The sequence below is a fragment of the Megalobrama amblycephala genome, linkage group LG7 (genome assembly GCF_018812025.1).
Source record: "Megalobrama amblycephala isolate DHTTF-2021 linkage group LG7, ASM1881202v1, whole genome shotgun sequence".
In the NCBI taxonomy this organism is placed as follows: Eukaryota; Metazoa; Chordata; class Actinopteri; order Cypriniformes; family Xenocyprididae; genus Megalobrama; species Megalobrama amblycephala.
Genome location: NC_063050.1, coordinates 2,975,988 through 2,992,444, shown reverse-complemented (window position 1 = coordinate 2,992,444; position 16,457 = coordinate 2,975,988). Strand labels below are relative to the sequence as shown.

The window sequence follows — 16,457 nt, the reverse complement described above, 5'->3', positions numbered from 1 at the left end:
GCGCAATTGACTTTGTACACCGACGCATGTGTCATTCCTATTTTGCACCCGCGCAAAGCGCGCTTTTCCCTCCACAGAAGCACGTCGCTAAACTAGTGAATGAACTTGCGCTCCCTGGGCGGTTCAGCGCAAAAAAGGAGGCGTGTTCCGGCGCAAACAATCCCTGGTGCTATTTTGCTGTTCCATTAAACAATTGCGCCACTGACCAGAAAAAACCTAGTCTAAAGTCAGTGGCGCGTTGCGCGTTGTTCATTATGCTATTTTAAGGGCGCATGCTTGACCATAATGTATAGCGTGCACAACGCGCATACACTTTGCTCATGTAATCTACACAGATGCAACAGTTAATTTTGCAAATCATAAATTGTTACACTAAAAAAATATTAACACATGAGTGACGGAAATCATTGTGGTGTGCCACGAAGATGTGAAAAAATAGGCATAAATCTAGCTTACAAATTATTCAGGCTAATTGTAGTAATTAAGGATCAGACCTGTTTGCCCAATAGAGGCAAGACATATATGTATATAAGGACATCTGACAAATTGGTTTGTCCGTCAAGAACCACGCCTGTTTAACCGACGCTATTTTGGGTGGGTTTCTCCCATCCCCATACAACACAACTTCTCTGTCTTTCACTGCTCTTACAAGAACATCAGTCTCCTCGGCTGTGAACCGCTCCTGGCGTGCGCCTGGTAAATACGCCATAATAATAGCAATCCATAATGGAACTTGCGCACCTGCTTTTAAAGGGAATGTTGGATGACGCTCTGATTGGTTTATTTCACGTTACGCCCAAACCACACCTATGAATAATGAAGCTACTTCAGACCAACCCATTTTAGATTTGCGCCGGGCGCAAGAGCCATTTATCCCGCCGGGAAAATAGCAACAGCGCCGAGACCCGCCCACAAAGTTACTTGCGCTTCGCGCTTTGACACTTGCGTTTCAGATCGTTAAAATAGGGCCCGTAATCCTTACAGACTGTCGTTTTCCTTTCAAAAACTTTTAAAAAATGCTGAAAGAACGCTGGAAGAAGATGGTCGAAGATTTTAAAAAACAACCTAAAATTCTGAATGACAAGGACTTTGAAATTTATGTATTTTAATTTAATGATTTAGAATTTAGTAATTACATCTGCTTAAATTTGAGTTCCCATTCAAGACAGTGACCTTAGTGCTGTGAGTAGCTGATACTATGGGAATGATGATTTCTGATTGCCTGCTTACAGGGCCGTGAACAAACGTTTTGAGGGGCAGTGGCCCAAACCAAAAAAAAAAATGGGGAGTATAAGGGGGTTGAGTATCATCTTAATATAGGAAATGAATAACAAACCTCAGTAACACTTTATGTTACAGTGTCATTGTTACATATGTTACATGTATTTCTTGTAGCAATAACTATAAATTATGCATAATTACATGCAATTGCATAATAATAATACCGACACCTTAAAATAAAGTGAAACCCAAACCTTTTACAATATTGTAAATACAATTGTTAGCCTTTAGTGCTAATTCAATTTGTGTTGTTGTAATTATTCTTCCAAAATCTGAGTCTGCACTAATTTGATCTAATATTTAATTTTGTAGATTTAAGTAGCAAATGAGAATTGCTAAAATGATTGACTATATTTTGAGACAAAAGTCTTGTTAATGATTTTCAGTTTTGTTCAAAGTAAATAAAGCAACAGTTTTTTCAATAACAGAAGAATATGTTAAAGTATGGTATTTGGGGTAAAAGACACATTTATTAACATGATAATAAACAGCTGACTGAAGTTTCCATTTGTTGAGATGACATAAATTCAGATGGTAAATATTGTTACATAACTACCCATCTAGGGGTGGGGAGCCAGTAACAAAATAAGAAAATAAATAAAAAAATAACTAAAAAAAAGTCTTGGAGAGAGAACCAGGGCAATCCAACCTCCCGTCCCAGAATCAACACAAACACCAGTTCAAATTAGTTTTTTTTTTAATTGAAAGAATCTCAGAATGTTAACAAATGAATTGGGAACAAAACTTCAGGGGAGGGCTAGGCCAACATAACAAACAAAACCCAAACTAACTAACCCAATAATTTTCTAACTTACCTGGACAAAGATAACGCACAAATAAAATACATAAATCTTCCCTCTCTCCCTCCCTGGCCATAACCAAGAGAAAAAGATAGAAGTACAAACAAAAATGGCACCCTCCCCCTACATTCACTTAAAGAAAAAAGAACACAAGATGTCAGCAAACATAGGCAATGTAAAACAAACAAAATCAAAGAATATTAAACAACGTCAATTCTCTCTCTGTTAAAGAGCACCCCTAAGTTGTAATACTGAGTTCACTCACTCATACACAATATACAAGAACTACAACAACAAATGAGTCTGGGCCACAGGAGGAAGTGTTTGCCCCGATGAAAGGAAGTCTCTCTCTCTTCTCCAGTATTCCACCACGTCTTATATCCTCACTCCTTCTCGTCAACATCCAATCACCCACGACCGGATTGAACCCATCTGATTGGAACACCTGTCTCAAACAACCAAGTCCAACACACACACCCATTATAAACACATTGAATACATCTTTAGACGTAACAATATGATCAATTTGGGTGTCCACCTTATATATATATATAATTTTTCTTAAATAGATGTACTGTCATTAAGATATCTTAATACAAAAATATATTAAGATATCTTAATGACAGTACATCTATTTAAGAAAAACAATAATATATATATCATCAAAATAACCAGAAAAAAGTACACACTTTGCTAAAGTGATTATTTTGAACAAGTATTAACTTAGACATTATTAAAAACATATTATTTTAGCTGAAGTATTTGTATCAATAATGTGTCTTTTACTCATGCTGGTTTTGCCATGTGTCTGTGGGGTAAAAGGCTCCCTTCGCCACCTCATACATTTATAAGATATTTAAACAAACAAACCACTTTTATGATTTATTTTTCAAAATCATTTAGCAAGAGGAGGGCGGCTCCAAAGCCCAGCCTGTTAAAGCCTTCAAGATCAAAGCCTATCAGGTAATTCATTCCCTATATTATAAATGTCTGAGTTGTACAGATTTATTGTATAATGAATATGGTTTAATAAGCCCCTAATACACACACAAAAATAATCACTGATATCTATAATCCCTACATATATAAACAACATTTAACTTGTGTATGGATGTAAATTGTAGGTTTTGTTTGTTTGTTTGTTTGTTTGTTTGTTTTTTGTTACTGTTTTGTATTAATGTGCATCATGTGATACTCACACATGTGTACGTACTATCAGATTTATTTTAGTTTGTAGTCATAACACACAACATCAATTTTAGACATAATATTAAAGACAGAAAAGCCTTATATACAGTACTGTTCAAAAGTTTGGTGTCAGTGAGATGTTTTATGTTTATCCAAGCCTGTGTGTATTAAATCAGTAATGCAGTAACATGGGAATATTGTCAATATTGTTCTTTGACTAACAGAAAGTTCAGAAGAACATTTATTTGAATTAGAAATCATTTATAAAATTATAAGTGTCTTTACTTTTGATACATTTAATGTGTTCTTGCTAAATTAAGGTATTAATTTATTTGAAATAATAATAATAATAATGACAAATATCTTACTGACTCCAAACATTTAAACAGAAGTGTTTACTGAATAACTTTTGTCTGTTTCTTGTCGATATGTGTCTAATTGCCAATTTACAATTCAAAAACATCAGAAACTTCTGGAGGAAAGCTGGAAGTCTGATCCGAAGGCACCTAAGGACTGTGAAATTTATGTATGTTTAAATGGAAAAATAATAATAATATTAATAATGAAAAAAAGCCTTTTTTGTACCTCTTCATTTCACATGAATCTCTCTATCCTATCTGAAATCTCTTCTCATTCAGGTTCTTGAGATGGGTTTTGGTGAAGTGGGAAATGAGCCCATTGAAAATGTTCATTTTTATAGCAAGCAGGAGCCAAACAAAGCCTTCAAGATGGAGAAGTATCAGGTGCAAAATCTCACTTGTCTCAAACATTTATTATACAGAATTCTTATTCATGACTGTGAATCTTTTGAGCATTGGATGTTCTGTGTGACTCTCTAAAATAAATCATGTGTAATGAATGAAGGGATTTGAGTGTGATGATTTTCAGATCACTGTAGTTTGTATTGTGTTCCTGCAGGTGTCCAGTCTCAAGCCACGGAAGTTTCATGAATGGCTTGTGAGGGTTTATTATGATCCGAAGGGTCGGGAGGATCAGGAGGAGGTCCAGCAGAAAGCTGAGTACTTTCATGAGTGGTGTGAAAGAAATAAAAACAACTTCATTGATTTTGGGCCTCATCCGGGTAACTGCAATTTTGCTACTATATATGCATTTATTTGTATGTGTATTAGTGTAGCATCTGTGTTCTGTATATTAGGGCTGTCAATTTGACGCATTAATTAGATTAATTAATTACTGAAAAAAATAACATGTTAAAATTATTAATGCATTAAACGCACTTGCCCCGTCCCAGACTTACATAGGTCATCTTACATTTCATACAGTTGACTGATGCTGAATATGATGCAGAGCAACAACTGCATGACAGAGCCTAATGGAGTCAGAAAGTCACAAAAATACAAGATATGGGGCAAACATGCCCCTGTTTGAGTTCTTGTCTCATATTTACATCATACGATATAAACTATATCACACAAGTAATGAGCGCAATATCACAAGTGCTGTTTTTTTCCTAAACTGCAAATGCAATACTGATTTTATACAACAGAAGAAGTTAATATTGTGTTATTTAGACAAAATATTGTCTGTTTTTGCTCAATTTTGCCAACTAAAATATAAAGACAAAGCAGAACTGTTCATCTTCCAGCAACACGTGGCATTTTATTTCTGAAACTGCATTTTGAAAGAATGAAACAAATGATTCAATGGACCATTACTTCACTCCTGAATGAATTAGTGAATGAAAGAAGACATTTGTCACCACCTACTGGCAGTTTAATTTCTTCTTTAGAGTACAATTTAATTTTTTAAAAAATTTAATAAAAAAAAAATAAAAATACAAAAATAAAACTTTAAATGTATTCAGTAGTTCACCCAGAAATTAAAATTCAGTCATCATGTTCTCAACCTCATGATACAAAACCTTTGTAGTAAATTTCGTTTTGATTTTTTTTTTCTGGAGCTTTTTGTAATGTCTGTTTAAGGCTTTATACAATAATGACTTTAAATTATCTTCCAATGTTCTGATTATTTTGATGAATTAATTGCCACATTGTGTACAAGACCTGCTGCAGTGTTCAAAATCATTGTTGAGATTCATACGTTGATTCTTGATGTCAGTGTGTCACTCTGATGGAGTTATAAAATGAATGTTTAATTATAGTTGTAAAATCATGTCTGTTATAATTTCCCAGATAATACTGATTATTGTGTTATTATTATCATATGCCTTTTCATAGATGAAAAAGAAATAGATGTTTATGAAGAAGTAGGAGATGAAAAAGAAGATGTTTATGAAGAAGAAAAGAAGAATGTTGATGTGGAAACTCCAAGGAAGGTAAAAAATGAAACTAAGCTAACTATTAAAGGCAAAAGAAAGCGTATAGAATTTACAAAGCATTTATGTCTCATACAGCGTTACAACTATAATAGCTACTTACTGTTCTTATTAAAAACTAAAGAAAAGCTTACAGCCTTGAAGTTACTGTAATCTGAGTTATGACAGTTTAAAAAAGTAGAAGAAAATACAAATCCTTTTTTTCACATGCACTTTTGTAAATTATTGTTTTTTTTTATGGATGAGAAAATCAGTGTAACCAACACTATTTCACAATTAATTAGATGCCATATGAATGTCATATACAGTATATACAACTGACTAATAATACCAAAGTTGCTATTGACATTAAAATACACAGGAAATTAAAAATGCTGCCAACATAAACAATATGACACTGTTTTCTCAAAACAGTCTAGCTTCCATAAACTGAAGAAAGTTGTAGTTTGTGTTCTTATTTCTCTTTCTTTCAGTGTTTGTTCACAGCAGGTGTTTGAATGATTGAAAGAATGTTCAGGAACATCATACTAACCTTTAAATAACATTAAGGAAACTGAACATTTTCATGTTCTTGGAATGTTACAAATCAACATTCCTACAATGTTCATTGTAATGTTAATTGTCAATTGTTAATGTAATGTAATTTTGAGACTTACAGTGGGTACGGAAAGTATTCAGACCCCCTTAAATTTTTCACTCTTTGTTATATTGCAGCCATTTGCTAAAATCATTTAAGTTAATTTTTTTCCTCATTAATGTACACACAGCACCCCATATTGACAGAAAAACACAGAATTGTTGACATTTTTGCAGATTTATTAAAAAAGAAAAACTGAAATATCACATGGTCCTAAGTATTCAGACCCTTTGCTCAGTATTTAGTAGAAGCACCCTTTTGATCTAATACAGCCATGAGTCTTTTTGGGAAAGATGCAACAAGTTTTTCACACCTGGATTTGGGGATCCTCTGCCATTCCTCCTTGCAGATCCTCTCCAGTTCTGTCAGGTTGGATGGTAAACGTTGGTGGACAGCCATTTTTAGGTCTCTCCAGAGATGCTCAATTGGGTTTAAGTCAGGGCTCTGGCTGGGCCATTCAAGAACAGTCACGGAGTTGTTGTGAAGCCACTCCTTCGTTATTTTAGCTGTGTGCTTAGGGTCATTGTCTTGTTGGAAGGCAAACCTTCGGCCCAGTCTGAGGTCCTGAGCACTCTGGAGAAGGTTTTCGTCCAGGATATCCCTGTACTTGGCCGCATTCATCTTTCCCTCGATTGCAACCAGTCGTCCTGTCCCTGCAGCTGAAAAACACCCCCACAGCATGATGCTGCCACCACCATGCTTCACTGTTGGGACTGTATTGGACAGGTGATGAGCAGTGCCTGGTTTCTCCACACATACCGCTTAGAATTAAGGCCAAAAAGTTCTATCTTGGTCTCATCAGACCAGAGAATCTTATTTCTCACCATCTTGGCAAACTCCATGCGGGCTTTCATGTGTCTTGCACTGAGGAGAGGCTTCCGTCGGGCCACTCTGCCATAAAGCCCAGACTGGTGGAGGGCTGCAGTGATGGTTGACTTTCTACAACTTTCTCCCATCTCCCGACTGCATCTCTGGAGCTCAGCCACAGTGATCTTTGGGTTCTTCTTTACCTCTCTCACCAAGGCTCTTCTCCCCCGATAGCTCAGTTTGGCTGGACGACCAGCTCTAGGAAGGGTTCTGGTCGTCCCAAACGTCTTCCATTTAAGGATTATGGAGGCCACTGTGCTCTTAGGAACCTTAAGTGCAGCAGAAATGTTTTTGTAACCTTGGCCAGATCTGTGCCTTGCCACAATTCTGTCTCTGAGCTCTTCAGGCAGTTCCTTTGACCTCATGATTCTCATTTGCTCTGACATGCACTGTGAGCTGTAAGGTCTTATATAGACAGGTGTGTGGCTTTCCTAATCAAGTCCAATCAGTATAATCAAACACAGCTGGACTCAAATGAAGGTGTAGAACCATCTCAAGGATAACAAGCAGAATCCCCAAAGGAGAAAATCACAATTTTTAAGCCACCATCGTGGAGATTGGTGTTTGCTTTAGTTGGGCTCTTGACCCTTGACTATTTAATGTTAGATTTTGTTTGGGCTGTTCTAGCAGCTAATCAAGCAAAGAGAAAAGATGATCAGATGGTGTTGGTGTGAATAACTGAACTCATTTAGAGCCCAATCTCTGAGATAAATTTACATGATTGATTACAGCATAACTGTGATTCAATATAATCCAAAAAAAAAAAAAAAAAATCTTTCTCTTAGGCACACACAGACATCAAGAATCAGCCTGTGAATCTCAACGACGGTGACAAGCAACATATTCTGATCAACAGATCAACTCTGAACATTAGAAAACAAGCTACTAAAAAGTCACATAAACAGAACAAAATAAAATATGAGAATAAAGGAAATTACTAAGACAATTCAGCTCATAATTTATTCATGCAGCAATGCATTTTGATTGGTGGCTCCCAGAATGCACTGCAACATGGTTTATTATTCTCACCACTGTTGAGATTCACAGGCTGATTCTTGATGTCTGTGTCTCTAAATGAAAGAGCTTTTTTTTTTTTTTTTTTAAATCGGAACAACTGTTTGTGAAATCCTTCAGATTATATTGATAAAGCTGATCTTGTGCTGTAGAATCACAGTGCTGCTGTAATCAATAATGTAAATCTAACTCAGAGATTGGGCTCTAAATGAGTTCAGTGATTCAGATCAAACACTGATTATGTGAAAACATAACCAACACCACCTGACCATCTTTTCTGTTTGTTTGACTAGCTGTTACAACTGCCCAAACAAAATCTAACACTAAATAGTCAAGGGTCAAGAGCCCAACTAAAGCAAACCCTCATCTCCACGATGGTCGCTTAAAAATTGTGATTTTCTCCTTTAGTGATTCTGCTTGTTATCATCAGGTGTCTTCAATAATGCTCAATCATCACTCAATTAATCACTTAACTAACTGTAACTATGGTCGCAAGTTCCATCGTTACCAATAGAGTTCAATTACGACCATGGTTTACCAACGATGCTTTCGGGAAACTCAACTCAAAGTTAAAAGATGGTGTTTGTTATGTTTTCACATAGTCATTATTTGTTCTGAATCACTGAACTCATTTAGAGCCCAATCTCTGAGTTAGATTTACATTATTGATTACAGCAGCACTGTGATTCTACAGCAGAAGATCAGCTTCTGCAATACAGAATTTTTTTTTTTTTTAAAGTTGTTCTTTTCACAAAAAAAAAAAAAAAAAAAAAGCTATTTAAGGCACACACAGACATCAAGAATCAGCCTGTGAATCTCAAGGACGGTGACAAGCAACATATTCTGATAAACAGATCAACTCTGAACATTAGAAAACAAGCTACTAAAAAGTCACAGAAAAACAGCAAAATTTTAATAGTGAGAATAAAGAAAATTACTAAGACAATTCAGATCATAATTTATTCATGCAGCAATGCATGATGGGAGCCATGGATGAATTTTGATTGGTGGCACCCAGAATGCACTGCAACATGCTTTATTATTCTCACCATTGTTGAGATTCACAGGCTGATTCTTTACGTCTGTGTGTTTAAATGAGTTTTGTTTGTTTTTTTTAAACAGAACTTTAAAAAAAAAAAAAATTGTATTGATAAAGCTGATCTTCTGCTGTAGAATCACAGTGCTGCTGTAATCAATAATGTAAATCTAACTCAGAGATTGGGCTCTTCATGAGTTCAGTGATTCAGATCAAATAAGGATTAGGTGAAAACATAACCAACAGCAGTATCTTTTAACTTTGTTTGTCTGGTTGGTTTTAATGCAGTTAAAACTGCCCAAACAAAATCTAATATTAAAAAGTCAAGGGTCAAGAGCTCACCTAAAACAAACCCTGACCTCGATGATGGTAACTTAAAATTGTGATTTTCTCCTTCAGTGATTCTGCTTGTTATCATCAGGTGTCTTCGATAATGCTCAATCATCACTCAATTAAACACTTATTTATCTCATTAATGCTTCAGTGGGTGGAATAAAAATATGGCAGGACTTTTACTCTCTGACCCCTGGATTACCCACCTCTGCACGTGGGCGGCTATTTTCATAAACGGACATTTCAACCTCTCCGGTTTCAAAAATAACATCGTGCACACATGTCAGTTTTCAGAAAAGTGTTCATTTACACGTACCCGTGTATGTATGACGTCAAGAGTGTAACGAGCAGTTCAAGCCCACGTAAGCCAATCAGAATCCCGAAAAAGAATCCCGAATTCCTCTTGAAGTGATTCGAAGTTGTTGCAAAATTGCTGATTTCCGAGCACTCATTCGTCTCTGCTCCTCGACATAATGGAGCAGCTGTATTTGCAAATGCAAACACACGAGAAGAGTTTGCACCAACATAAATGCGACTGCTACTCTGAACGCTTCCATGATCACATGTAAACATAGGTCGCACTTTTGACGTAGGTGCGAGCTCTGGCGCATACTGTGACGTTGGCTGCCCAAACACCCGTTTGTCTCAGTTTACATGCAAACGTGCAAATGAAGATTTTTAAAATCTCCACTCTGGCCGGAGTTTTTAGAAAGACTCGTTTTCAGAGGCGAATTCTCCGTTTGCGTGTAAACGAAGGGCGCAAACGAAGAGAAATGTCTCTGTTTTTCAAAATAACCATGTACGTGTAAACGGGGCCTAAGCGGTGTTGTATAGCCTGGGCATTTTTCCTCATACTATTAGATAAATCTTACCTATTTCATTTACATATGACTTACAAATATGAATCACATTAAGTTTATTAGTTTGTTTATGTAACAACTATGTAACCCAAATGGATGGAATTTTTATATGTAATTCAATTACATAAAACTTATGTTTAGCCTGAAATATTTTTTGAGTGTAGATGAGTAAAAGCAGCATGACAAGGGTTTTAACTTGATCAAACTGGCCTCTCACTTCAATAGACCTCATAATCCACCTGCCACTCTTCTTGAGCTACAACACTGTTTCTGTCACCTAAACTGGCAAAATAACACTTTAGAACAGTAAGGAAAAACATTTTATTATTATTTTTTAAGTATTATTTAAACAATTGTTGATCACTCAACACTTTATCAATTGAGGACATTTTTAAATGACTTACTTGTACTTGTTTTAAAGTAGCTCCTGATGTCTATCTTTCTATTTTAGCTTAGCTACATTTTAAATTTTTTTTAGCTTACCTAATCGGCACATCAACAAATTACAAACAAACATGTTTATTTCACTATATTTTATACAAACTAAACCAAGCCTCACAGAAACATGTGCAAAACACTAGATTTAAATAGAAACATAATTGGGCAGATTTATATCTATTAACTGTTTATGTAGTGGAAAGTTCGCAATTATACAGCAGGCTTTTGTAAGAGATTTTTAATCTCAATGAGATGTTTCCTGGGTAAATAAAGGTTAAAGAAGTAATACAAAAACAACAACAAAAAAAAAAAAAAAAACAAGACACAATCAGACAACAGTGGTTATGCATAAATATATTTTAATTTTTGATTACAATTTTTTCAAGGGACAAATCAGTAGTCACTGGATATTGGTAGGGACAAGTTCTTAGTTTCCCTACTAATTTTCATGCTGGTGAAAATCTATCAAGATCCAATCACTAATTTTGAGCGGTTATGAATCAGTCACTTGAAAAGCCAAAAGTCAAACTGACCAACTAAAAGAAACACCGATAACCATAATGGTGATCAAATGTTTTCAGTTTTTGTAATTAAGAGAGATTTAATGTCTTTCAGTTGATTTCATCTAAAGTTGTTCGATTATAAGTCAGTTGTAGTTAGTAGTATAAGTCAGTTGTAGTTCATGTGTTTCTCTTTCCTTCAGTGATTCTGCTCATCAGGTGTCTTCAATATACGAACAATCATCACTTAATTAACCACTTAATTATCTCATTAACTCTAACACTGCTTCAGTGTTACTGTAACACCTGCTGGTGGTTCCCATATAAACACAGAGTGATGTTAACACTGGGGAATCCATCAGGTAAATAAATACATAAATAAATAAATCTGATTGGTTAATGAATCTGATAATCTCAATTTAGATTATATTCATAATGTATCACCTGCACTGCTGATGGATTCACTGCTGATTATGAGGCTCTGAAGGATGGAGCTCAGACTCAAACTTTGCTTTTAAATGTCAAGGTGCTATTTACGATTGGATAAATGTTTCCCCATTTTTCAGTTTACAAAGTTTGAAAACAGACAGAATCGGGATAAAAAAGTCTGAATGAAATTTTTATTTTTATTTTTTAGACCTTTGTCAGGAGAGAAGGATTTGAGAGTTTGCCAATTTATTTTGTGTCTTCTAAATCACAAACTCTGGACTTTCAAAGCTTATATTTCTGCTGTAGGCCTCAACTCAAATATGATAGAGCAATAAACTCTAGCTAATTTTTGCACTTTTTCTATCCTGCAGATTTTCAACGACCCCATTTATGGTCAGATTGAGTTCGACCCCCTGCTGGTGAAGATCATTGACACTCCTCAGTTTCAGAGACTCCGTCACATCAAACAGCTCGGAGGAACATATCTGGTGTATCCGGGAGCCACTCACACTCGCTTCGAACACTCACTTGGGTAAGGTGCAAGTAAAGCAAAAAAGTTTGAATTTATATGCAGCATGTACATATAAATGCATAGAGGTTTTTACAGTTTTTAGAGTTACTGTAAACTGGGCAGGTCTGTGGACCTCGTCAGACACCTTTGAGGAAGATGATCAATAATACACTGATATTCAATAGTGAGTCACTTTATCTTTCTGAGTATTACGGGTCAGTACACTGTTAAACATTGCTGTAAAAAAAAATGGCCAGATTCTGACAGTTACAAACAATTTTCCATTAAAACAGTAATATACTGTAGAAAACAATGCATTCTGGGTACTATTTGTCATTTTCAAGAAAGTAGCCTACAGGAATAAGGATGGATGTCATTTTTTTTTTTTTTTTTTTTTTGCCCTGTGTTGTGTTTAAAATGATGTCTGATCTGTGTGTGTTGAAGGATGGCACATTTAGCAGGATGTATGATTGACGTTCTGAAAAAAAACCATAAGGATCTAATTTCCCCGAAAGACGAGATGTGTGTCAAAATTGCTGCTCTGTGCTACAATTTAGGTGAGTGCTGTCAACATACATGAGCACATCTGAGCAGAAAATATTTAAAAACTCTTTCTACTGTATATCTGTAGTATCTATTTTAAAACCTCACAAATAATTTAATAAAAGGAAGAATGAATAAAGGTACTAAAATGATTTAAAATGCATTTCTTGACTGATGTGGTTTATTTGCACAATAGGAGTTTATGTTCCCAAAGAGCATAACAGAACATTGCATTTCAAATGTTACACATTTCTTAGACATAATGGGAAAAACCACATAATGTATGCTATATATATATATATATATATATATATATATATATATATATATATATATATATATATATATATATATATATATATATATATTATTTCAGTATGAATAAGATGGTTCACAACCTTTTTATTGTCAGAATTTTTCCTTCCATGACATGAGATGTGATTGATATATTTAATCAAATGAAGATGGTATAAAATGTTCTCATGGAAAATACCAAACAATAATTCTATATATTCTTTGTTTTTATATTTAAGGCCATGGTCCATTCTCTTTTCTGTACGAGAACTTCTTGAAAGAAGCCCTAAAGCGTGGTAAGTGCATGAGCTTTTCACTTTCTGATGCCAGTGTTTGTGGTCAGCTGTTACATATGAATTATTTAGTAGTGCTTTTTGGGGGCTGATTGTAAAAATCATAGAGTAACATATCCTCTTTTTTTTTTTTTTTTTTTTGCCTCTGCTGACATATTAAAGACATTATGAATGAGGAATCTAAAATGAAGTATCACATGTTGTATTATTGCCAGTGAAGCCTCAATTTTGCTCTCAATGTGAAAGATGATTGAAATCAAACAGGGTCACTGTTGTTTATGTTTACTGCACACTACATTCATCATTTTAATATCTAGTCTTTAGAAACATGTAACTCAGAAGGTCTTTTAGATTCAAGCTTCAATATATGACCTCTTTTTTATATGAATAATACATAAGAAATTGCTGCTTTTCATATATTGAAAAATATGTCACAACATATTTACTAATATATCATAATGTCATTTTATATTCAGTAATACACTTAATAATATATAGACGTATATGTGATCAGATATGATGCATGTGTATTGCAGATATATTTACTCATGCATTACAAAAAAATACACAGGTGCTGGTCATATAATTAGAATATCATCAAAAAGTTGATTTCACTAATTCCATTCAAAAAGTGAAACTTGTATATTATATTCATTCATTACACACAGACTAATATATTTCAAATGTTTATTTCTTTTAATTTTGATGATTATAACTGACAACTAAGGAAAATCCCAAATTCAGTATCTCAGAAAATTAGAATATTACTTAAGACCAATACAAAGAAAGGATTTTTAGAAATCTTGGCCAACTGAAAAGTATGAACATGAAAAGTATGAGCATGTACAGCACTCAATACTTAGTTGCAATATACGATATAAAACACAGTGGACCAACAGCAGCAGATGACATGGCACCCCAAACCATCAATGACTGTGGAAACTTTACACTGGACCTCAAGCAACGTGGATTGTGTGCCTCTCCTCTCTTCCTCCAGACTCTGGGACCCTGATTTCCAAAGGAAATGCAAAATTTACTTTCATCAGAGAACATAACTTTGGACAACTCAGCAGCAGTCCAGTCCTTTTTGTCTTTAGACGCTTCTGACGCTGTCTGTTGTTCAAGAGTGGCTTGACACAAGGAATGCGACAGCTGAAACCCATGTCTTGCATACGTCTGTGCGTAGTGGTTCTTGAAGCACTGACTCCAGCTGCAGTCCACTCTTTGTGAATCTCCCCCACATTTTTGAATGGGTTTTGTTTCACAATCCTCTCCAGGGTGCGGTTATCCCTATTGCTTGTACACTTTTTTTCTACCACATCTTTTCCTTCCCTTCGCCTCTCTATTAATGTGCTTGGACACAGAGCTCTGTGAACAGCCAGCCTCTTTTGCAATGACCTTTTGTGTCTTGCCCTCCTTGTGCAAGGTGTCAATGGTCGTCTTTTGGACAACGGTCAAGTCAGCAGTCTTCCCCATGATTGTGTAGCCTACAGAACTAGACTGAGAGACCATTTAAAGGCCTTTGCAGGTGTTTTGAGTTAATTAGCTGATTAGAGTGTGGCACCAGGTGTCTTCAATATTGAACCTTTTCACAATATTCTAATTTTCTGAGATACTGAATTTGGGATTTTCCTTAATTGTCAGTTATAATCATAAAAATTAAAAGAAATAAACATATGAAATATATCAGTCTGTGTGTAATGAATGAATATAATATACAAGTTTCACTTTATGAATGGAATTAGTGAAATAAATCAACTTTTTGATGATATTCTAATTATATGACCAGCACCTGTATAGCGAAATATATAATTTAATATATTTATTATACTTTGAAATTATTTACATTAAATGTTTCATATCTTAAGCTAGTTAAACAACAGCACAAACACATCTGCATATACTAAAGCATGTATCAAAACAATTGTCAGTGTGCTGAAGAGGACACAGACATTTTTTAAAAAAAAAATAAAGTAATTATAGTCTTAATGATGTTCGTTCAATCATCATCCTAATCACAGGCTCTACTCTTCACCACAACTATAACCCCAAAAACTCACACATACCAGAAAACCTTTTAAATTCCAAAATAATAGAACATCAAACATTAACAGATCTCCCCCTTTATCAATATTGAGCAAAACACATGAAATAACACTTCATTTTAACATTTACTCTCCTTTAACAGTCAGAAGCAAAGCATGCTGGGAACTAGAAATCTGCTGCAAATCATTCAGTGAATGTGTGTGTATATGTGTGTTCATATATTCAAATTTATATGGGAACATGTATGTGTCAGAGATCACCACCCAATCACAGAGGTCACAATCACCAGAATACTAATCACCTGCACCTGATCATCACCACCTCATCATCACAAGCAGTTTATAAGCATACACTTCACCACAGCACTTTGCCTGGTGTCAAATTTGAGAAGGACTCAGTATGTGCAGTAAACTTTATGAATATTATGTGTAATAATATTAGTACGTGCAAGGATTTTGGTCCAATAATTAGAATATCTGTTTTGTTTTGTTTCCAATTTAGTAGCAGGAAATTATAGTCATTCAGTATTTTATATCAGCTGTGCATTCTGTTAATGTGGCAGTGGCGGTGGACGTGACCAATCACAGGCTGATCAGTCAAAGTCAAAATCAGGCAAAAGTACATATAAAGAGAGTGTTTTTTACAGAAAACAGATTCTTTCAGATGGTGATTTTTGTTTTAAATTATGAATGGGTATAAATCTGTGCAAATGTCAGTTTTTGTAAGATCATTGATAAATCAACATATACTGTACAATAACCTCCTGTTTATTCTCTTTATTAGGTGAAAATTGGAAGGTAAGCACAAATCCTACTATACAAATACACATTTTACATGTTTATTAAATTCTGAATAATGTATTTTATTCTTAATGTTTTATATAATAATTAAACTTGGAAGCTAAAATGTGTGACCCTCTGGGTTTACGATGATGATAAATTACATCTGGACATCATGACTCCAATAAATTGCAGATCACTGACTTTTAGATACTGAACCGCTGAATCTTATATAATTATACATTAATAGATGTGTATATACTGCTTACATTATTTCTAATATTTATCATTTTTTTTAAATTGTTTTTTTTT

General features: G+C 34.7%; 1 protein-coding gene across 1 annotated transcript in view; it reads left to right on the top strand.

Moving 5' to 3' along the window:
* Positions 1-16,457, top strand: part of LOC125271514 (deoxynucleoside triphosphate triphosphohydrolase SAMHD1-like) — a 30,045-nt gene that overhangs the window by 913 nt on the left and 12,675 nt on the right. The window contains exons 3-11 of the mRNA XM_048195551.1: positions 2,985-3,044; positions 3,736-3,795; positions 3,908-4,012; positions 4,188-4,386; positions 5,468-5,565; positions 12,051-12,211; positions 12,635-12,747; positions 13,267-13,323; positions 16,150-16,163. Coding sequence (XP_048051508.1) covers positions 2,985-3,044; positions 3,736-3,795; positions 3,908-4,012; positions 4,188-4,386; positions 5,468-5,565; positions 12,051-12,211; positions 12,635-12,747; positions 13,267-13,323; positions 16,150-16,163 — 867 coding nt within the window. The remainder of the gene's footprint in view (positions 1-2,984; positions 3,045-3,735; positions 3,796-3,907; positions 4,013-4,187; positions 4,387-5,467; positions 5,566-12,050; positions 12,212-12,634; positions 12,748-13,266; positions 13,324-16,149; positions 16,164-16,457) is intronic.